We start from the raw sequence: 24,721 nt of genomic DNA on the forward strand, positions 1-24,721 counted from the left end.
TCTTCTCTCTTGCCCTCATTTTCTTATCAGTTTGGCTAGAGGTTGGTCAATGTTATTGATCTTCATAAAGAGTCAGCTTTTGGTCTCACTGATTTTTTCTATTGATTTTGTTTTCCAATTTATTAATTTCCCCTGAAACTTGTTTCCCTTTTTAAACTTTCTTTTACTTACTTTAGTACTCAATTGCTCCTTTTTTTCCTCTTTGTACGGTGGAAGGTGAGGTCACTGATTTGAGACCTTTTTTCTTTCCTAATATAGAGATTAGTACTCTAAATTTCCACCTAAATACTACTTTGCAGGCATTCAACAAATTTTGATATGTTGCATTTTCATTCAATTCAAAAGAGTTATTAGTTTTCCTTCTGATTTTTCCTTTGATCATGGGTCATATTAAAGCATTCTACTTATTTTCTGATTATTTTAGGATTCTCCAAAGCTCTTTCTGTTACTGATTTTCAACTTAATTCCATTGTGCTCAGAAAACATACTTTGTAAGACTTGAATTCTTTTAAATTTTATGAAACTATTTCTATGGCTCAGAATGTGATCTGTCTTGGTAAATGTTCCACATTCATTTGAAAAGAAGGTGTAGTCTGCTGTAAGGTGAAGGGTTATATTAAATGCCAATTAGGTCAACTTGGTCTATAGAGTTGTTCAAATTTCACTGATTTTCTGTTGTAGCCTACATTTAACAATATTTTTAAAATATATAGTATCTGCAACTGAACTTAAACATTATTGTGTTATTTTTATTAAATTTTTTTGTTCCTCTGGCACACACAAGTACACAAGTCTCTTAACACAAATTTAAGAGACCACAGAACTGAAATGGAATGAGGCGTCTGATTGTGATGCTGCTCCTTTGGACAAATTTTATTATGCAGTGAAGTACTTTTGAAAATGGTTTGCTTTATCTTCCCTGTCTGACCTTGTAAGCCACTTAATTTTAAAATGTATTTTTATTCATAGCACATGTTATTATTTTATTCTTTGTGCCAAGTTATCTCCCACTGCAAACAAGGCAGTAAAAATCTTTAGTAGAATAAAAGAAGTATAGGTGTTTCTACTTTAATGCTATTTACAGGTGTTCTGTTTTAACAAGATATATTAACGCTTGCTAGCCCTTGCATTCTGCAAAACTGGGTTTAAAAATAATGAGCTAGAGAAAAATACAACGGGCACTAACACTCAATTCATATTTAACTTTTTAACAAAAGTACTAATAAATGATTATATAATTAAAATACTAGCACTCAGTAAATGTCCATTACCACTTGTGCCCAAGATTACCACTGTCTTCAATATTCTTAAATCCCAAGCTGTAGTTGCCAGAGCCTTTATCTCTAATAGATAACATTATCACCAAAATTTAAAATATGCTTTGGATTTTTTCTGCTTTCTTCAACAATCAATTGATTACTGATTGAGCGTAAGGCACATTTCCTCTGCTTCCTCATCTACTCCTACAGCTTCGTGGATAGGGACGACACAGTTCTTGAACCCATTAAACTGGCCATTACCTGCACTAAGGGAAGACAAGGCCATCGTGTTCTTAGCTTAAGCCTTCTTTAACTGTACAAAGCTTGCCCTGGAATGCTCTAAACTCTTGGTTAGCTGGAGGGGGGGGGAGGAGGGGAGGGGAATTACACGTGAATCAATGATATCCTTTTCTTATTTGCCATTTGAGTATTAGTTTGCACTATAGACATGGGTTGCAGCCGAAAACGCCATACTCTGTGGTTCTCTGACATTGAAATGCTTGACTTTTCCTACTCATTTTCTTGGCAGTGGCCACCATTGGGATTCAAGTAAACTTCCTCCCAGGATCACTATTATAGCTGCCGCACAGCTGTCATGCTCCAAAGTCTGTTCCAAATGCTGGAGGCACCATGGTGAGCATGGCAGACAAGGTCTCTGTGATCACAGACCTCACACTCTAGTAGGGGATAGTGACAAAACAGACAATTCAATAAATATGGTACTATTGGACAGGTATGCTCCCTATGTAGAGAATAAACAGAGCAATGGGCTATGGAATGAGACAGGAAGTTGGGTGGCCATTGGGTAAGGTAGGCCATCCTGTCACTTTACATAGGATGGTCGGTCAGAGAAAGCTTCTGTAAAGAGGTGACACTGAGGCTAAGATCTATAAGATAAGAAGGGACTAGTCACGGGAAGTTCTAGGGAAGACTGTCAGGCTTGGGGAACAGAAAGGGGACAGAAAGCACAAAGGCCTTGAGATGGGAGTAAGCTCAGTATGTTTGAGGAACGGAATGAAAATGGCTAAGGCAGCCTTGGGAGTGTACTCAGTGCCATGTGTCATTGCGATGCTGAGGTACATCCAGCCAAACTAGCCACTGCTACAATTCCCTGTCCTTGATGCCAAAGTGGCAAGGGTTCCCCAGATGCCTGCTAGACAAATACAACTGACTGATCCTCATCTGAGTGACGAATCCATGGCCAATGGAGCACAACCACTTGATCGCATAGGTGTAAGGCTGGAGTGGGGCTGGAAGAGCTTGGCCTTTCTGGAGGAGTGGCTGAATCCTGACTGCAGGCTCCAGCCAGAAGTCAGTTGTGGACCAGAGAGAGGACTGGAGCAGGGCTTCTCAGGAGACAGCTTGGTAATGTGTGTGTGGGGGATGCAACAGCATAGGGATGGGAGAGATGGGATGGAAGCTGAGGGAAGGCTTGGAGAGCAGCAAAGGCAAAATTCTCAGAGTTCTTTCAGAAAAGCTGCCATTTTGCTTCTTTTGTGGTTCCCTGGGAACCACAAGTGCTTACTCTGATGTACCAGTGACTTCAAGTTTGCTAGAATCATCTAGCAGAATAGCCAGGCAGTAAAGCTAGTTTCTGTGGAAACCTTGACCCACCCAAACTGACTAACAAACTTTTATGCTATTTTGGACATTTTCTTTACATGGAATCTGTTTTTAATACAAATACTTCATCTTCTCAGAAGGATGTACTCTCCTTTGCTGAAAGACTTCATTTTCTTCCTTGGTTACCATGTAGTAATTAAGCACAGCACTGGGCTGTATCTTTCTCTTCCCTAAAGGAATTATACTGCAAGGCCAGGAGTGTTTTGGCCAGATCTTCACACATAGCACAGTGCCACAGTGGGAGGAAAGCTTTGCTGATACTAGCTAGCTATTTGTAATGCCAAATAATGCTAGCCCTCTGGATTTCTCAGTTCTGGCTACAGGGGATGAGAAGCTGGGCATGGGGCTGCTTACCTGTTTTTCCTGCAGCGAACTGTGAAGGCAAGAAAGAAGAGCATCAGAAGTAGTCCACAGCTGAGAAAAGTCCAAACAACACCCAAGAGGGCAGGAGATAATGAGATGGATGGACTGCTGTGCTGGGAAGAGGTCTGAGGAAGAATAAAGAGCTGTTAGATATAAAGGATCTCCTATAGACAGCACCAAGGCTGGGAAATACATGTCCACATGAGAAGTTCCTCTTTCTCCTCCTCTCCTTCTTCCTCCTTCACTACCACTCCCCTCCCCACCACTAATGCCCCATGGCTGCTCACTTACAATTGTTGTCCTGCAGAGATCATGAATGGGTCTCTGATCCAGTTCCTGGCCAGGAAAACTATCACAAAATTCAGAGCAGTTTATTTCAGTCTCCATGTCACCACATGCCCGCTCAGTGTGCACTTATTCACAGTCTTGGTTACCCGCTGGTAAGGATGCAGACCTTTGACTACAACACAGCAGCAACAGTCTTTTCTTCAGAGGCCCCATTGTAGAGCTGGCTCCTGGTTCAGAATCCAGGCTAAACAACCAATTCAGGTGGAAGCGAAGGGTTCATTTGTCAGCCTCCATTATCAGTCAAACTCCAACATCAGACATCCTTCAACTGGTCCCCTGCTGCCAGTGTATACCTTGTGATCAAGAGTGGGCATCTTAGAAACCCTTAGGTTATACAAAGTGATGATTCTGGATCACCACCAGAGGGCAGTCACTGCTCCAATTGCTTTCACACTGGGCCCTAATGGAAGGAAAGGAATTTGATCTTTTGATCTATTAACACACACACACACACACACACACACACACACACACGCACACACACACATACACACACACATGTGCATGCAGTTAAATTGCATTATGTAATCATATAATACATATATTGTATAATTATATATTCTGTTATTACATATTGCAAAGGTTTAAAATATTAAATATATTGATATATTTACGCCATTATAATAAGCAATATCTAACAATTTCTACGTGAAAAGCTCTGCAGTCTCTCTTAGATCCTTCTTATTGCCCAGTGCTATGAAAATTCCACTTTAGACTTACAAGGCACACTTTCAGTTTCCCCTCCAGGAAGCCCCCCTTCTTCCAGGGTCTTTCTGTCTCCTAGCTAACCCTTTGCCTGATCCTGGGTGGTGCTGGACTCAGCGACTCATGCTGTCCATACAGGCCACTGTAGCTCTTGTCCCTCAGGGTGTAGAAGAATTCTATGTCCAGTCAGTTGGGGTTGCTCAGAGCGCTTGTTTGCTTTTAAACTGTCAGGCTCAATGAGGTGAGGCAGGCTAGTCAGGTAAGAGGGGGAGAATCTGAGAAGCTGCCTGAGGATGATGTTTCTCTCAGAAGATGCTTAAAATATAAATACTGTGATTGAAAAAGAAGTTCTAGTGGGCTGTGGTGGTGCACACCTGTAGTCCCTGTTTGAGGCCAGGGGCTGGAGGAGTGGCTCAAATGGTAGAGCACCTGCCTAGCAAATGTGAAGACCTGAATTCAAACCCCAGTACTGCCAAAGAAATAAAGAAAGGAACCAAAACAGAGTTTGAGGCCAGCCTGGGCTACATCATGAGACCCTGTCTCAAAAAAATAAAAAAAGAAGGGAGGTAAGAAAGCGGGAAGGCAAGAAGGAAAGGAGGAAAGAAAAGAAAAGAAAAGTTTAACTTTACAGAGCAAAGGCAGAATGCCAAACAAGCTTAAAATAACGCCAGTAGAAGAAGTGGACATATTCCTTTTTTTTTTCTTTCAGTACTGGAGTTTGAACTCAATCTTGTGCTTGTTGACAGACACTCTGCCACTTGAACCACAACCTCAGCCCTTTTTGCTTCAGCTATTTTTCAGATAGGGTCTCAATTTTTGCCTGGGGCTGGCCTTGGACTGTGATCCTCCTATCTTTGCCTCTTATTGAAGCTGGCATTACAGATGTGTACCACCATCCGCAGCATGTTTTTTTTTTTAAGGATAAGGTCTCACTAAAGTTATGATTGCCCAGGCTGGTCTTGAACTGCAATCCTCCCATGTCCATCTCCCTCATATAGCCCTAATTCTTTAAAGCGATTCATTCCTTAACAGAGAAAAATCTATTGAAATTTTGACAAGGGAATTTATGAGAATGCACATTTCTGCTTGGTATTGTTGAAACAGCTTAGCACAGTATTATATGATCATGAAGGAAAACTAGACAAAAGTATTAATTACTATTTCAATATTTTCAAAACCTAGGACCTATGTTTAGGCCAGAACAATAGTGACAGGTGTAGAATGCTGTTTTTGTATGCTGTGGGTACAGGCATGAATGATATTGCACCAGGTGCTACCCATTCACTGGTCTCTAATATGTTCCTGAATTATTTACCAGGTTCATTACAATACAATCCCCAAAGAACTAAAACCACTGTCTCCCATCAAGACATTTAAATTCTTGTGCAATCTGGTCAGATTATTGAATGCAAAAATAAGAAGCATATATAAAAATCTGGCTACTTGAATTCTAATTCAGGTTAAACCTAATTACTGAAAAGGCACTCTTTTTGTTTTTAATTAGACATCCCCTATTGAGCCATATAGCATAGATCAAAATCATTAATTATAGGGAGAACTATACTACGTGATGGATTGGCAGATGTATTTTTTAAATATTGCCCTTTTAACCATACTGGAAAATTCAGTTTACTTATTTTTGAACCATTTTAAGTCCATGTGTATGCATCCTTCTGTCCTATGCAAGAAGCATATTGTTATGTATGGGTGTGTGTATGTATACATGAGCCTCACTTTGTTCTCATTACTGCAGTCTTGTGTGATGTAAATATTATTCCTCATTTTCAAATAAGGAAATAGAAGAGCAGAGAAGTGGAGAACATTGCTCCAAATCTTCAGAGGCAAGACTTGGATCTAGGAGTTTGCATTCTAAGGTCAATGTCCTCCTAGTACATACTGTACATGGAGCAGACACTCCAGACTGACCTCTTCCAAGATACCACTGGCCTGTTGGGTTTATCTAGGTTTGGTTTCCAGAGTTATCCTTCTGTGGGTTCCCTGGAGTGGGGGACATCATAGTATCTATAACAGTGGTTCTCAACTAGGGCTATCTTGCACCTTTAGGGGATATTTGTCAATGTCTGGAGACATCTGCAGTTGTCAAAGCTGGGAGGAGAGTGTTACTGACATATAGGAGGAGATAGAGGCAGGAGTGCTGCTTAACATCCTACATTCATAGAATGGTCCAGACAACAAAGAACTATCCATCCCCAAATGCCAATAGCACTAAATTTGAGAAACCCTGGTTAACACCAAGTTTCAGAAGGGCTGACAGTATTATGCTAAAATTATCTTTGAGCAATTGTGTGAACATGATGGGGTTGTTCTCTAAATTTCTGGGAGATGCAATGCTCTGATCTGGGATACATTTCTGAGGACATCTGAAATGTCCCTTTGAATGGGCTGAATTCATGGGCATGGAACTTTGAATGTGAGCACCCCCATTCCACTTCAGTCCCTGGATACGCAGTATAGGAACTTTATGTATACCATGATATTAAGCTTCCCTATGGAGCAGATATACATGTTCAAAGTTGGCACACATTCACATAAGCTTGCACATGAGGAGCTGATGAACAGTGAAGGGCTCAGTCATTGAGGGGACAGAGTCGAATAGTTTAACAAAGTGTTGAGTGACTGTGAAACTGGGTAGAGAGTAGTCAGAAGATAATGGTGAAGTACTGGACCAAAAAATAGATATAGAATCTAAGGCTCAAGGAGAAAGGTCTGCCAGGTCCCTCCAAAAGCAACATCTCCCTGCCCCACTTCCCTATATACAAGGTCTCCAGGGATAAGATGACTGTTAGGGACAGTAGCAGATCCAAGGCCATGTATGGTAATGCTTGCAGTTTACTTGAGAGATTACAGAAACCTTCCCAGCAATTTGGTCCAGGAAAATAGATGTTGCGTTAGCTAACATGGTTCCCAAACACACGATGGTCTCTTACAGTTATCTAGCTCTCAGAATTCATGTACCTTTCCTCAGAACCTCCTCAACTCTTTCATACATTACTTGTGGCCATCAAAAACTATCGTATGACTACTGTCTTTAACAAGTTATTTTGCAGTTGGTAGAATGCCTACTTCCACCCATGAAGAATTAACTGCTAGAAGGATTACTTCCTGCTCTAAAAAACTGGAAAACTGGGCAAACACATGAAAAAAAGTCTTTTCAAGCATTAGGCAACACAGATCACAGGACGGTGGCTACTAAGAGGTAGTGCCTGAAGAAAAAGCAAACAGAACCTAGAAGTGTTGTTGAAGTAAAAATATATCAGAGTTTGGGGATGTCGAGGTAGCTAGAAGTTGTACGGCAGAATCACGGAGAAGAAGGAGTACAGAGACAAAGGGACAGACAGAGTTTAGGGAATCTACAAGGTAGCCTCAATCTTATTCTGAGTACTGATCTTGGCAGGAATGAGAGAAAATGACTGAAAGTTGAAGAAATAACCACTGGCAGGCAGTAGCTAGGCAATTCCTGGAGCTATTATTCTTTGTGTTTCCACCAGCCAGAGTAGAGAGACCCCGTAATACACAATACATTTGACAGAATCCTCAGGCAAGTCCTACCTTGGTAATGGAACTAAATTAACCCCTAGGCTAGAAGCTACTCCTAATCTATCATGTTAATGCTTAAAATGACCAAAGTGAGCCACAAAAGAACTCACCAATTCTAGAACACAATTCAATGCTCATTAAAGGATATAGTAAGATTCAGCACACAGTGATATAAAATTCAAAACGTCAAACATGCAAAAAATTACCAAGCGTTTAAAAAATGAAAATTACCCATAACCATCATTTTTTAAAAATAGATTAATAAAAATAAGCAAAGAAATAACATAAATGATATATAACTAGCACAAGAAGACCTTGAAACAATTATTAGTAATATATTCTAGAGTATACAGCAAAGCATGAACAAAATCAGGACAGAAAGGAAAGATACAAGGAAAACTCAAATGGAACTTCTAGAGATAAAAATATAATATCTGAAATTAAAATATCCTATATTAGACATTATAAAAAGAAATACTGGTTAACTGAGCAATAGAAATTATCCAAAATGAAGCATACAGAGAAAAAGGATTGATAAAAATGAGCATAGCCTCAGCGACCCAGGGAACAATAGCAAGTGATCTAACATACATGCAATTTGTATTGCTAGGGAAACAGGGAGGAGAAGGGACTGGAAAAGTATTTTTAAAATGGTCAAATTTTTTCATGATTAATGGAAAGCATAAATATACAGACTCAAGAAACTTAACAAGCCTCAAGCAGAATAAACACTGAAAGACAAAGCAGAACAAAGAACATCATAATAAAATTGCTGAAAACCAGCAACAAAGGTAAAAGTTTAGGTGCAGCCAGAGTATGTTCAGAAGAATGGTGGCAGGACTCACACTAGACTTTTCATGAGAACTCATGTAAGCCAGAAGAGAATGGAACAACATCCTTAAAGTGCTGCCCAAACCAAAACAAAACAAGAAAAGTCAACTCAGAATCCAATACCCTGTGAAAATGTCTTTTCAGAAACAAAAGTCAAATAAAGACATTTCAGCTGGAGAAAATCTGAGACACACATTGCATGAAATGTTAGAGGAAGTTCTTTAGGCAGAAGTAAAATGATACCAGATGCAAATGATCTATGAAAAGGAATTAAGAGTGTTGGAAATGATAAATGTGTGAGTAAATGTAAAAAAAAAGTTTTTATTATTTTTTTAAAGCTATGCTCATAAGTAAGCATTACCTATTGGGGAAAATATACATATATTGAATTCTCCTTTACACCTGGTACCTATATCCTTTTTTTTTTTTTCCAAACACAGTTGTCTTGGTTCGTATTCTCATTAGTGGTTGAGGAGGAACATGTGTTATTAACAATAACACTGTATCTTGTCAGAGCTGGGAAAGCTGCTCAGTGGTAGAATGCTTATCTAGTGTGTGTGATAAATGCACACTAGGAACTCCACAAAAAAAAAACTCTGAATCTTGACAGTTCCAGGATTAGGAAGTAATGAGATCAATGTATAAGGGGTTCGTGTATGTATATTAATGGGGATTTCCATTATTTAGTAATGTGACACTGTTTTAAGCACCCGCAATGTGACAGCCTCTATTTTAGGGACCTGGAAAACACTAGTGAACAAATTAAGGTCCCTAACTGCTATAGAATTGTGTTCCAATGGGGGAGGCAAACAATACTCGGTGGACACATACAGGAATAAGTAAGATAATGCGTTGGAAGCCATCAAGAACCCATCAAGCATGATGGAGGAAAAGACACGGCAGGGCAAGAGCACTGGAGAATGCCAGAGGAGTGAAAAGATTGCACACGAGCTTATTGGATCTGTCCTCATAAACCTGAACTTAAAAGCTGATTCTACAGACTGATCTAGGACTGAGGATGTAGCTCAGTGGTACAGTGCTTGCCTAGCATGCATAGGCACTCGTTTACTATTCCAAGCACTGCAAAAAACCTGCCATACAGTGTTTGAACTTCTCTAGCTTCTTGGTAAAATTATAGGGAACCTGGTTACTGGTTTGGGTTCCCACAGGACCTAGGGAAGTGTTGTAAACAGTAGGTTTTTTTTTTTTTTCAACTCTGACAAACATATTTATTTTATTTTTTATTGTTGTGCTGGGTGGGGGTACATTGTGGCATTTATAAACGTTCTTATAATATATCAAATAAATCATAGTTGAATTTACCCCCTCCACCATTCTCCTTTATCCCCCTGCCCCCATTCCTGGAGCAGTTTCAACAGTTATGATTTTTGCATTTACATACATGTGTGCACAGTATTTGCTCCATATTCACCCTCCTATACCCTTTCCCCACCCCCTCCCACTGGTCCCGACCCCTCCCCACACAGAACCTGTTTCACCCTCCTATTCTGTGATTTTGTAAAAGAAAAAGAAATGACATTTTTGCTTTTAAGATAGCTACAACAGTAAGTCAACTGAATGCACAGCACACTCAAGGGTCCACCGGCCAATTCACGGTTCCATCCCAGCATCTGCAGTCTGACTACTTCACTCATCCTAGCATCAACTAACATTATAAATGGTACTGTAACAGGCAAAGTCTCCACTGAATTTAAATCTTAGTTCCATAATTTTCTGAATATGGCTCCTTAAGTCAGTTACTTCTCCAAGTCTTAGGTGCCCACCCTATGAAATAGATAATATTATCTACACTTCATAGATTCTGCTGATGATTAAATCATACAGTGGATAATATGTATGCAAAAGCAACCAATACCTATTATATCATCAATAAATAGTGGCTTCTTTCATTTTCACAAGTTAGAAGACTTGGGGCATATGTAGCCAAGGATATCTTGTTTCTCTAAATTTCCTAACAGAGTCCTGGATTCTAAATCCTTGATGTTTCTTCTAGCATCAAGAGCAAAGATCATTATTTTGTTTAAAATCAAATTTTGTAAGAAGAATGAACTACAGATTCCCAAGGGCAGAGATCAAGTTAACACAATAAACATTAATTAACCATTACCAGCAGTCATTATGTTAAGAGCTAGAGATGAAGCCAGAAGTAGCCAAGATGGTCTTGCTCTAGCACCTAGCACAGGGCCTAGAGTATAGCAGGTAATTAACACACATTTGTTGACATGACCCAGAGATGTTCAGAAGACATTATATAGCCTTCCGAGTCCTAGGAACAATCCTCAGGGCCAACTAGATACTCCTGTAGTTCAGGAGAAGCAGGAGAGTTGATTCATGAAGGCAGAGGGAGTGCGGGAGCATCCCCTGGCTACTACGGGTTCAGAGACCTACCCTGATGTGTTTTGCTACCTCTCAGGAACAAGCTGGCACAACCATACAAACTGGCTGTGAGTTACTGCTGCCTTGTATTCAGGTTCTAGAGACTTGTTTATATTCCATACTATTGCAGAGACTGGACTTGAGAATTGAAAAAAAAAACAAAAGCAAAACCCAGCACTGTACAAAAACCCTCACTAACTTTCCAGAGTCGCATTGTTACCTAAAATCAGTTAGGTACTATTATGCAAATTATACGTGCATGATTTCCATAAAAACCAGTCACAAATGTCAATTAGTGTTCATTAATATGCAATATAATTCTCATTTGAAAACTACTAAGAGCCAAGAATGAATTCTACTCGGCTGCCCTCTTTTAATGAGAACTGCTGTGAAGTGCCCTGTGCTATGTCTCATCAGCCAAACAGTCAAGGGTGATAACAAATCAAGCTTTAGGCAACAGAAGGACAGAAAGAATGATCACTTCAATGATTCAGAGCTGGTTTTGGACAGCTCAAGGTTATGCTGCTACAGCTGAGACCTCTATCCTGCGGGGTACTCAGAACACAGGCTGAGTGGATTCAGTAAGCGACTTTGCTAACTGAGTGTGGTGGCACTGGGCACTTCTTCAAGGATGTTTGTGAGGGTGCCACACAACTTGTGAGGGTCAGTCTGTTGAAGACACTGAATGTTCTACCCCACAAAGCAGGCTGAGAGCCAAAGCCCTTGGAATTTCTGGGGCTCATCCCTGGAAAGCTTTCTGGTAGAAAAGCTTTTATAAGTGGACTCAAATGCTGTGTTTCTACACTCCAGTTTCAGCTGGACACCGGCTTTCCTTGCACTGGTGCCCAGCATTGCTATGCACCCAGGACACACTTGTGTGAGAGCAACTTGGGCTCTTTGAGGAGAAGATAGAAAATGTAAACTATCAACATCAGGCTACATTAGACAACATTCTGTAGCCACTTCCTTAAATTGTTCTAAACCCAATCTGGAAGCAGGGTGGAGAATAGGATTTTCTGTAAATCTGTAATGCAGTAGTTAGCAAACTTTAGTGCACATCAAAACTGCAGACAGTGTACCCCGAGGGAATCTCTGGAATTCTCTCTGTGGCGCTCTCTGGTACTCCTGTCCTCTGAACTCATTAACCATTGTCTCCTTAGACTTAAAGCTCTTGTTTGCTCAAGTCAGAGTTCTCCCTGTTTGCACCATAGTCTTTAAACTGTGTCTGGGATGCCTGTTTTTGTTTTGTTTCACTGAGTATCTTAAACCACATATAAAACTGTAGAGGCTCTGGATTCTTTTCTCCAAAGAACTGGAGAAGGCTTCTGCTGGGGTGTCAAAATAAAAACCTTAATCCAATTGGCCACTGAGCTGATTGGGATTTGGGTTTTGGTGTTGTATAAGACCTGATCCATTTCTGGTTTCCTCTGACTGCTCCAGCATATCCTTCAGGAACCACAATAAACAGCATAGGCATTTTTCAGGCCCATCCATCTTGGTAAGATCCATACTCCAATTTTTATCTTCCCAGACCAATAAGACTTCAAGTAGCTCTGATTAGCTTCTCAGCTTTTTAGCACTTTCTTTCTGCTTGGATTTTTTTTTTTTGGGTGGGGAGGGGTTGTTACTGGGGTTTGAACTCAGGACTTGCACAAGGACTCTACCACTTGAACCATACCTTCAGCCCTTTTTGCTTTAGTTATTTTTCAGATAGGGTCTGTCAATTCTTGCCCTAGGCTGGTCTCAGATTTTGATCCTCCTATCTCTGCCTCCCACATACCTGAGATTATAGGGATGCACTATCACTCCCAGCTTGTTCTTTGAGATAGTGTCTTGCTTTTTACCTGGGCTGGCCTAACTTGGCTTCCCAAGTTTGTGGGATTATAGGCTTGAGCTACTGTGCTCAGCTCCTCTGCTTGGATTTATTACCTGCTGCCTGAGCTATTTAGAAGTCAGTGAATGATGTGGAAGGAAAATTGCTTAGACTAAGGATTAATTTCTTTACCCCTCTTTTCATTCCATGACCCAGTCGTGTCCCAGGTCATTTGGTATCCTTGAATTTCACTTTTTTTCCTCCTCAGCCTATTAGACTGCAGACTTCTGCTCAGCTTCTGTGACTCCTAACGGCTGCTTATCATTTGGGTTCTTAGTGTCTCCTCACATGCTACTCAATAAATGGCAAGTGTTTTGAGAGAAAAAGCAGTCTGGGACGTGGTGCACTCAACGAGCTTCTCTTCTTCCTGAGATCTTAGCTCTCAAGGCTTAGCTGTCACTGGCGGTCTTCTATGCCTTCAAATAATTTTTTTATACCCAGCTTTTAGATGTCCCCCATGGGAACAACAGTCTACTGCCACCAGTCCCTTGTTGTCAGGTACAGATGCTTAATGTCCTGAAGTATCTTTAACTTTAATTTTTTTTTCTGCCAAGACCACCTGTTTAAAGACCCTTACTCTACAAACACAAATGACAGTGCAAACGGGTAAGATATATTTCTCCTTGCCATTAACTATGAGACCGATTAAGATTCACCATGGAGTCCCTAAATTCTAATGACAAACCTAATATGGGAACTAGTTCTACTATCATTATTACTCACCACATCTTTGAAAATTAAAATTTTATATAAACATATGTATTAACAAAGGGGTAGTGCTTATTCTGAAGACACACACACGGACGAACTAAAGTTAAACATTTCTCCCTAGAAATTAATTGCAACAACTTCTGTTCTGGGTTTCTCTTACTTTAGAGTTCAATTTAGGACACAGAAATCCATTCCAAAGCTGCTAAGTAAAAAAGGTAGCATATTGAAGCCAATAGCAGGGCTGGTGGAGTGGCTCAAGTGGTAGAGCGTCTGCCTAGCAAGCATGAGGCCCTGAGTTCAAGTCCCAAACCACTCCAAAAAAAGAAGCCAATAGCAAACTCCCTGCCTACAGGACTTGATCATTTCTTTTCCCTGCTTAGCTAAATGTGTGCATGCTAAACACAGGCTCGCCCTGGAGCTTCTGATATGGATTTAGAGATCACGAATGTCCACAAAGTGTCCTCTTTTTACACCCTGCCTTCCCTGGGGATTGTAAGTCTCATCTATGTACTACAGTTTTACCAGTTTACTGCCGTATCTCACTTTTACTCACCAGCTTCCCTTCATGTTTCTGGTATTTTCTGCAGCTCTGGTGAGGTGGGGAACCCCACTCTTCTCCAGTCTCGGGGACTAATGCACTCCTGCCCAACAAGAGCAAAACTCAATGTGCAAGCCAAATGCTCCTGGGAAGTTCATCCTGAACTCCAGGTTTGTTGAAATCATTTGTTTAAAAATGTTCACATCTGTTGCTTGGCACTGATCCTTAAGCTCCAAGACCCCTACCTTCTTAACTAATTACCTTCATGTCAAGTAATCAGTTACAGTTGATTAACTATATACTTATAAAATTCCCCAAATCCCAAATCCTCAAAATGGAGGGAGAAGCCTGAGCCGGGAATGGAAGAGCCGTTCTCAGCACAGCTATTAAAGAAAAGACAGAACAGAAACACACATCACATACGGCCTTGCAGGCAGTGCTGTAACTGAGCTGATTGAAAGTTCCCTCCCCCCAGCATGCTACCCTGAGATGCTCTTGCCACAGATGAAGGCCAAGTGTAATTCCACTCCACAGCATGGAGTAAATGAGCAAGGGGGACTGTCAACAGTTTGGCCAACCAGAAACAAGAGAGACAATGCAACCAGGATCCTGCAGACCCCACTCTCCACTGAGCCCATATAATCCACGCTTGGCACAGTGAGTTCTCCCTGCAGGCCCTCCTGCAGAAAGGCGAAAGGCGCGGGAGAGCTGGGAGAAAGACAAAGGAGGGAGGGAAATGAGTGCTGGAGGGGAGACCCATGGTGAGAGTCAAGATGGCATGCATTTCCTCTGGCCCAGAAATGCCAATTCAGGGAACCTCTCCCACAGAAATAAGAACCAAAGTGTACGAGTGCTGGGAGTGTATAACTGCTTGCCCGACAGGCATAAGGTCTTGGGTTATGTCCTTAGCACCACAGAAAATGCCTCCAGCAGCTCCAAAGTGGATGGATAAATGTGGAAGGTTTATTGAGACAAAACTTGTTGTGTAAAAATAAGCAAAAAACTCTGGAGGAAAACATGAATATCTATCAATAGGAAATAATGGGAGAAATTTTGGAATTTTCTAGAATGGAATATTAGGTAGGGAATAGAAATAAGCTGGGTCAATTGTATGTATTAAAACAACAGAAATAAATGAAACAAACAGAAAAACTGGTATTATATGATCCCATTTACATACAAAATAGAAACTATCTCTACATCTGTTTGTCTGAATATAGAAAGGCATGAGGGAATTCATACTGAACTTTTTTGTTTGTTTTCTGGCAGTGCTGGGGATTGAACCCAGGGCCTTGTGCATGTGAGGCAATCACTGTACTACTGACCTATAACCCTAGGCCCACACTAAATTTTTGACAATAGTTTTCTCCAAAACATGGAAGAGAAAGTGGCGATCCAATAACATTTTCTTATAGATTGCTTTCCTACTAAACTTGCTATAATGGGTGTGTATTGTTGTTATAATTTAGAAATGTAAAAAATTTAAAATTTCAGAAGGATTTGTTGAGACTTCGTAACTGCAAGTAATGCCAGCCCCCAGAGTTCCATGGGGAAGGTGGTTCTCTGGCATTTGGTTTTAATTGATCCTAGAGGACAAAGGCAGATCATAACTTTGGCTCCTAGAGAGAGGATTCACCTTGTGTCACTCAACAGCAGCCAATTAAAACACAGAATTGACAATGCCCCTGGACAAAGCCAGTGGTTGTGAAATGAAAAATCATATCTACTTCTCCAGAGCCACAGCCACAGAGCTTCCCTAGGGGCCAGCTGAGCCAGTGAGCGGCCTGCAAAGTCGTGGACGAAAAAATAGCACAGGCTTTTGTTTGAGAAAAACCCGCTATTCACAGGCTTTGTTGGTTTCTACTCCATGCTTGAGAGAAAAGTGCAAAGCTGGCTCAGCCTCTGTAGGAACTAACTTGGAACAGTGGGAGAGATGCTGCCACCCAGGGTGAAGAGGTCTGTGTTAACACTTTGGTGGAAGATAGTTTGAGCACCACTGGAAGCCACCTGGAGGCCCTCCTACTGGCACCAGCCAAGGTAATGGCCCTGGAGAAATGATTCTTGGCTCAGGTTTTACAGTTTGGTTCTGTCCCAATAGACACTTTCAGATCTTAAGGGGATGGGGGAGAGACATAAGACATCCAAAAATAAAGACAAATAGGAAGAAGCTAGCAGTCTGTGAAAAATTAACTTTTTAAATTATTCACTCCTCTTCCAACACCTTTTTCTCTTCTACAATCCTACTCGCCCCCACTCACACCTCTTCTATCCCTACTTAACCTCTTTTAATAGGTTTTCCCTTAATGTTCTCCTGGTTATCATAGAAGCCCATGCTTATTACAGCAAACATGGAAAACACGAGAAACTGAAAAAAGAAAAATACTCGTTTTTAAACTTCCCACTGTTATTTTGGAATTGTTTACCTTTTTGAGTGGTCTGCACCTGGGTATCTTTGCGTATAGATGAACGCCTCACATTTGTAGCTAGTGTGATGAGCGACAGTGAGGGAATGTATGGAGGTGTGAATGGGGAGTTGGGACCCAGTGTTGCTGCTGAGACCAGCACTCCTGTGTTTTTGTGGGTTAGGCCTCAGACTGACTGTGGCAGCAGCCTCCTGCCTCCTCCTCTCCTTTCTCCTCACAGCTGCTTTGGAAGTCAGCAAGATTTGCATGGAGAGATTCCCAAGAGTGGTTATTTGATCTTCTTCCATCCCAGTTTCTCACTCAGTTGGGTACTTAAAATCCTAGCAGGCCACTACTCTGTTCCCTTTCCTGTCTCCTGCCATTAGCTTTCCCTCTCCCTCTTCACTCCAGTGGTCTAGGTTTATCCTAGCAGTAGCCAAAAGCAGGCAGCATTACCGACTCAGGCAACAACACAAAATCATTAAAACGTCTGTTCAGAAAAGGCACTCAATTTAGCATTGGCCCCTTTCAGGTGTTCAGAGAAAACATTACAGCTCACATGGCTCCACCATGACAGAGTTTATCTCACAAAGAAAATCAGGAATATTTAAGATTAGAGGCAATAAAGACTCCCACCAGCACTTTCAGGTCCTTACCACAGCTACAGCCCAGACCACACCATCAAGCCCTCACTTCTACCTTCTTTCTCAAGGTCTTCCCAAACATCCTTGGAAAAGCAGAATGGATAGTTAGCAGTGTGCACAGTCTGACATTCCAATAGGGCAGCCTGCAATGGGAAGCCCAGGACACACTTTCCCAATGTCACCCAGGAACCCATGCCTCTGCAACAGATGGTTGGATGGTTGGAACCGTTCCAACCATCACGACTCTGGGAGAATCATGGTTTTCCACAAGGCCTTCCCATGTCACTTCCTGTCCTCATTCCAAGAAGCCTCTTCTTCCTATCAGAACTCCGAAGCTTTCTGGATAATCTGTTTACAGATGGCCTCTGCGTTTGCAGGTCCTGTATCTGTGGATTCAACCAACCACAGATTGAAAATATTGGGGAAAAGAAAATTATGTCTGTACTGAACATACACAAACTTTTTTGGTTATTATTTCCTAAGCAATAGAATATTACAACTCTTTATATTGCATTTGCATTGTATTAGGGATTATAAGCAATCCAAAAATGATTTAAAGTATATGAGAGGATATGTGCAAGTTATATGCAAATACCACACCGTTTTATATAAGAGACATGAGCAATAAAAGGTTATGGTATCTCCAAGGGCAGATACCAATCCGCACAGATACCGAGGGACAGCTTATGTACAAATCTCCTCACTGAGCACTCAAGACTAGCTTCTAGAACCTTCACTTCCACAATTATCTCTTCCGATCATGAGTATCAGGTATAGATAACTGGTGCGTTTAACATCCCTCCTACATATTTTCATTCCAGGTTAAAACGTAACTATCTCAGTTTATTAAGAAGTATGGCCACTTTTGAATAGGAACCTGCAGCCTGGAAGGACAGCACGGGTGGAAGGTGACCGATGGCCCTGTCCATGGATTATCCATGCACATGACCAGAACGTCCCACTGCCAGTGTCCTTCTCGTGCCAGCCCAGTGGGCTGGTCACAGCGGGCCTGGGCTCTGGAGGGATGGTGTGCCAGCCTCATTGCTTCGCCTTTTGTTGCCCAGTAACTCACATCTGAAATACACTGGCCCAGACTTGGACTCAGGTGATGAAGGGGTATTTAGACCTCCCCCCACTGAGGAAAAGGGGTCATGACAGAGACAGGACACAGCACGCAGCGTAGGGATACCATGTGACTTGGGACATCATGAGTGGAGTGTCTGTTTGTTGCGGGAAGGAAGGTGCGAGGTGAGACTTGCTTCTGGCCAGTTCTGGGGCAGCACTGAATGACTCTAGCCTCCTTTCTTTACCCCCTTACAGCAGACTGCACAAAGCCTCTATACTGGCCTGGACACAGGCTATGCTACACACACCTCAAGTCCTTGCCGAGGCTGGATGCGCCCCCCAAGAGGGACTCAAAATCTGAACAGTCAAAATTGACATGTCTTCCCATAACAAACAGACCGAGGTCCACTCTTGTGCCCTTCACTGGTGGCCTTTAACTGCAGCTTTACCTCTTACTGCAACCCTGCCGTGTCCTTCCCCTTACTTACCCCACCCTGGCACTTTGGCCCCCACTCAGATACCTGTTCAAGTTATTCTGTCCTTCTAGGAACGCCCTCTGCACCTCCTTCAGAACTCAACAAAAGTCACTTCTTCCTCAGAGGAGTGGCCCTGTCCCCTCCACCTGGAAATCCCAGCTAGCTCCCCGCCCCCACCCCGACCCTCAGACCCATAGCCAGATATAATAATTTAATTATAATACGGATGTAGTCTCATGTAACCCTCGTCACATCAGGGTTCTTCCATTTAGAAGGCAGGTAGCCCACCTCAATTAATTCTTCCTCATTTTAACAGGTTCTTTCCACTGTTCCTCTGGATTCCCACCCTGAAGGCTACCACACAACAAGCCTTCTTTTCTCAGAGCCATTCTCAACAGCACATGTTCCATCCACACGCCCTGAGTGCTCCTTTTTCCGTGTCCTCATCCTCCCTCATCCCTAGAAAGCGGGGTGCTCTGTGAGGTTGTGTTCACTACCCGACAATGTTCTCAGGCCGCACCATCTGAGTACTGCACGGTTATGGCAAACCTCTTAGAAAACCACCTTGAGAGAGCTAGATGGAAACCAATGCCCCATGGAAACACATAAATATTTTATCAGGCTCCGAACAAGACCCTTGCTTATGAATGTTTAAACACCTTGGTAGCATTAAGCTCAGAGGCTGATGAGCGTTCACTAGTACTGGAATGGAGAAGCTGAGAGAGGTGGACGGGAATACACTGGCAATGGCAGGAAACACTCTACAGTGTCTCTTTCAAGGACCTAAAAACATTTAAGGTGTGCCCAAGAGCCCCCCATGATTGGCATAGCCGCTCCTGGTGCTGTCCCTGGGGAAGTGGGAGGTAGGTCAGTTTTCGGAGGAGCTGGGCGGCACACAGGCTGTTATCTCAATCACAGCCCTCAGCATCTAGTCGTACATCTCTGGGCATGGGTGGCACGAGGAAGATTTTCAAATTAAGTATTAGGACTCAAAAGAAGGCAGACCCTATAAGAATGCTGATGGTTGCATCATTCGAAATAGCCCTAAACCGGAAACAACCCACATGTCGATCAATAAGAGCACGAATAAACATGCAGAAGATAGTCATACATTGAATGCTAGCCTGGAATAAAAATAAATGAACTACAATATACTCAACAACGTGGATGAACCTCACAGATACAATGTAGAGCAAAATGTAAATGCATTTGTATGAAGTCTAGGAACCAGCAAAATCCAAATAATAGGAATCAGAACTGCTTCTAGATAGTGGGGGTGCCTAGAAAGAGGCCTGAGGAAATTTTCTGGGGCTGAAATTTTGTATATCTTGCTTGAGATGTGTTGTCAAAACTGGCCCAGCTTCTAGCACAGACCTCAGAAGTGCTGTGAGGAGAAAGAAGGTCACTGAGCTCCAAGATCTTCATTTACCTATAAAATATTGATTACCTAAACTACCTAGAAGGACTTCTAGTATTTTACCAAGGGTGTCATAACCCTTATGGAGACAATGCCTTATTTGTGCCATTCAATTATTTAATTAATTCAAAAGTAGTTATGCATTGCTTATCACATGCCAAACAGGAATATAACCTGAAATTAAAAAAAATCTTTTGTCCACATGGAGTTTCCATTGGAGTGGGGGATGTTCCCAATTAACAAGGAAACAGATATACAGTATCAGATAGTGATGGGTGCCAGGAAGGAGAAAGGAGAGTCAGGTGGTAGTGACAAAGGCTGTTCTTAGATCAGGTGGTCAGGAAAGATCTCATTGAGAAGGTCACATTAAGACCTGGAGAGCTGAAGAAGTAGTGCCAGTATTTGAGGGAAAACCAAGGAGGGCAGTGAGCGACAGGACCTGGTCCAGTGAGGCCAAGCAGGCAGGACACAAAGTCCTGGTGCAGAGTTGGGTTTTATTTGAAGTTCAAGGGGAAGCTGTTGGAGGGCATGACCCAGGGGAGTCACATAACACAATCTATGTCTTAAAGACAGGAAAAGGGCATACTTCTGTAATTCCAGCATTTGGGAGGCCGAGGTGGGAGGATCTGGAGTTTAGGCCAGCCTGGGTTACCCAGACAAGTCTAGATGCTATCTCTACATGTGTGCGTGCATTTCTCACCTCTTTACCATGTGCCCAAACTACCCTAAGCTTAAAAACAAATGAGAAAAAGAAGGAAATTAAGAGATCTGTCCAAGATTCTTTAGAGAAGAGAGTTGGAAGAGTAAAATTCATCTTTCCCCCCAAAATGTTAATTTCCTTCATACATCTATTTCTTAGCTACCTTCTGATTCAAGTTCTGTTCAGGGCTGAATCACAGACATCTGGATTCTAAATCCTCATTTTTATTAAGCAGTTCATGTTAGAGAGAGAGTTAAATCTGTATACCTGAAATTTTTCAGAATAAAATGTTGGAGGAAAAAAAAGATAGGAGGAAAGATAGATAGGACACTGATAGTGTCCTTTATCAGTCAAATTAATCAGCAAGTAAACATAAAAATTGAAGTTCCCAGCCCGTTCTGTAAAATAAAGGCTCTGATTTTTTTGACCGAAGAACATTCTGTTCAACTACCAAATCAAAACTTTTCAGCCTACGTTGTTCCCTGTTTCATTATTTGGCCTTCCTTTCCTCTCTCCCCAGCTCTCAATTACTCTCTGAAAACATTCAAGGGACAGGATAAAATGTGAATTTGGGAACAGACAGGGCACTACTCAGAGAGGCCCTTGTCCTCCTCCAGTTCCATCTGGAAAGGCCCTATGTCCAAACAGCAAACAAACAAAACAAAACCCAGGGTGTGGGGGGAGACTCCTTGAACCCTCAACAGGAAACAAACTGTTAAGCCCCTCTTCTCCTTTTCAGGTATTCCCTGTCCTCAATCATTATTCTTCACTCTCGAGAGCCTGCTAGGCTGGGAGCTGCTTCATCTCACCCACCTTCTGCTTCTCTCTCAGTCACGTTTCTGCCTTCACTGGACTTGAGGTTCTCTATCCTCAGGCACCATTACTCTCTGTCTGACCAACACTAGACTTTATTGGGGAACAGGGAGAAGCTAAAAGCTGGACTTGAGAGAGGGGAAAAACAAAGGAACTCTCTGGAGACAGAAGTGGCCCTGATGTGGAATGAAGCTGGCAAAATGGGGGCCCAAGACACGTATCCACTCCTCCAGAGTGATGCCTAAGTCAAACAAAGCCTACCAAAGCATTTTACTCTCCCCAGTCGAATTGCCTTCACCCATATGCAAGTGCTTATTTGCTCACTGCCCATTTATCTGCATGTCCATTTGCCCCACCTGCTGCAATGAAAGACTCCACTGTGTTCAAAGCCTGGCTGCTACCCAGGCTACCGGGAGATGGGCTGGACAGAATGTAGCCAATGATGGAGAAAAGTCAGTTTTCTTTTGCAGGCCTTGCTGCCTAACAGCTACATCAATTTTTCCAGTGTTTAATCCCCACCTGGAAAATCTGCCTTTTTCACCTAGGTATGCAAAAATTTCATGTCATCCTCTATGCTCTGGGTTAAAGAACTGCACAAGACATTTCATTATAGGCGAGGGCGTAATTTACCTATTACTCATGCCTGCATGTACCTAAAACCCAAGGAAGGGTAAGAGTAGCCATGCCATGACCTCTCTCCCCACAGACTTCTATCCTGAATGCTCACAAAACTCAATTTTAAAGAAAGACTTAGGTTGCATCCTGCAGTAGCACCTATGTGCCTTGAGCTCTAACTGGAACCTCTACTTTTGCTGGAGCTAACTTAACTGGGAAAAGTGCTGTGCTGGCCGGGGCACAGGATGCTGCAGGGCCCGGGGGACTCCTCTGCACCCAGAAATAAGGCAGTTGGACAGAGCACAGAGCAATAAAAGTTTACAGATTTCTCTCTCTCAGCAGTTTGTCGCTTATTCAACAAAGCACAATATCTACAGCCGGCCCTCTTCACACCAGTTACAGGGCTGTGCGAAATTGTCACATCTCTGATGAATGACCAGTGTTCCTCTAAGTTTCTAAGACTTTCTTACCCACTCCCGAAGAACTGTAGGATGCTTTGTGGATGCCGTGTCCACAGCGAGGTCCACAAAGCCCGGATCTGGGATCCTCCAGCGCGCCGTGCTCATCTCACCAGGTCCCCGACGGCGGAGAAGCGTCCGGCGGGCGCCCGGCGCGGGACGCGCGAGGTCGCCGGGTCCCTCGTGGGCTTGCGGGCTGGCAGGGCGCGAGGCGGGCGAGCGGGGCGGAGGCGGGGACCGGCGCCCATGGCCGCTCTGAGGAGTGCGCGGCGCGCGGTGCCCGGCAGCCGCCTCTGCCCCGGGCCTGGCAGCCGCGCCCGCGTCTTCCCCTGGCGCCGCCCCGCGCCACGGCCCGCGTGCGCTTGGCTGGAGGCGGGGCGCTGCGGGACCCCCGGGGCGCATCCCGGGCGCCCGCCGGGCCTTGGTGCCGCGGGCTCCGTCCCAGACCCGCCCTGGTTCCAGGCTGGAGGGATTCCATGCAAATGCTCTCATTCCTGGGAGATTTACCCATTGGTCTTCCCTTCCCCTTTCCCTGCCCTTTTTTTCTCTTTCGTTTCTTTCTTCTTTTTAAATTTTATCCTTTCTGGGGACTCCAGTTTCTTCGCATAGAATTTGTATTTATTTTCTAATCAGAAGGACAAGAATGCTACTTTTAACAAGAATGCAAAAAGGAGTTCCCCCCAGGTGACTGTCCGTCACTTAGAAACAGGTGTGAGATTTGATGTTTAGAACACCCTTAAGGGGAAGTCATAGAGGCAGAGAGCTGGAGAGGGTCCCCGGAATCCAGTTTGATTTTTTATTTCTTCATTTATTTCATTGTAAAATCCTGCGCATTTAATAGGCAAGTGCTCTACCTTTGAGTCACATCCCTAGCTCTCTAAATTCCACATTTTTGCCACTGGATTGAGAGAACCCTAGGTTGTAGAGGGAGCGAGAAGGGGGAAGCCAAGTAAGGCCACCCTGACTCTGACCATATGGTAGGGTTCTTTCCAGATCTTATTCTGCACAGCCACACCCTTTCGTTTAGAACGGGCAGAACCTGAGGAGGTCAATTTGATCCTTCAATTTGGAGGTCCCTGGATTTAAGATGGCTTCTGAGCAACTGCTCACTTCAGATCCAAGAACCGGGCTGGAGATTAAGGATTTGCCCTTCTGATCTCTTGGGCCTCGTGTTTTAACTCAGAATTCCTCTAGGCTCCTAGTCAGTTATTCTTAATGCCCCCTCTTTATTCTACAAGATACTGGAATCTTCCTTACAGCTTGGTCCCCACTTCCCATTCCAGTGTTCTGCTTCTCAGATTGGAGTATCTCTAAGCCCTCCGTTGCTGGCACTGAAGATTTCCATCTTCTACCTGGACCTGTCCTATGTACCTCCCTTTCTCTGTATTCACAAATTGCTGCTCTTGGTTAGACTTTGACTACCTTGTGCTAAATCATTTTAATAGTTTCCTAACTGGTTTTCTTGCATTCTGTCTCCCCACCATCAACACAGACTTAAGAATGTCACTCTCAAAAATACTGTGAAGCCACTTTTACCCTAATATCAAAACCAGATAAAAACATGACAAAAAAATTATAGACCATTTTCCATAATGAACATAAATGCAAAAATTTTCAATAAAGTACTCACAAACTGAATTCAACAACACATTACACCATGATCAAGTTAGTTTCATTCCAGTGATGCAAGGTTGGCTCAACATAAGCAAATCAATTAGCATAATACAGTACATAAAAGGCAAAAATCAGAATAAAAGACAAAATAAAATGATAGAATAAAAGGCAAAAATCACATGATCATCTGAATAGATTCAGGAAAAGTCTTTGATAAAATTTAATATCCCTTTTATCATGAAGAAACTAGAAAGAGAAGGAACATACCTCAACAAAATTAAGGTGAAATACAAGAAACATATAACTAACAC

The 24,721-nt window shown here is 42.6% G+C and overlaps 1 protein-coding gene across 2 annotated transcripts in view; it reads right to left on the bottom strand.

Moving 5' to 3' along the window:
- Gpr156 (G protein-coupled receptor 156) overlaps positions 1-23,030 on the bottom strand; it is an 87,580-nt gene extending 64,550 nt beyond the window's left edge. Inside the window, exons 1-3 of one of the 2 annotated variants that reach the window (XM_020162134.2) lie at positions 22,809-23,030; positions 3,537-3,993; positions 3,237-3,370 (exon numbers count right to left, since the gene is read on the bottom strand). In XM_020162134.2, the coding sequence (XP_020017723.2) occupies positions 3,237-3,370; positions 3,537-3,632 (230 nt within the window). In that variant the 5' untranslated portion in view covers positions 3,633-3,993; positions 22,809-23,030. Of the gene's footprint in view, positions 1-3,236; positions 3,371-3,536; positions 3,994-22,808 lie in introns of those variants that run through there. The other variant, XM_074073239.1, reaches the window with a different exon arrangement.
- Positions 23,031-24,721: the final 1,691 nt, after the last annotated feature.

The sequence above is a fragment of the Castor canadensis genome, chromosome 5 (genome assembly GCF_047511655.1).
Source record: "Castor canadensis chromosome 5, mCasCan1.hap1v2, whole genome shotgun sequence".
Taxonomy (NCBI): domain Eukaryota; kingdom Metazoa; phylum Chordata; class Mammalia; order Rodentia; family Castoridae; genus Castor; species Castor canadensis.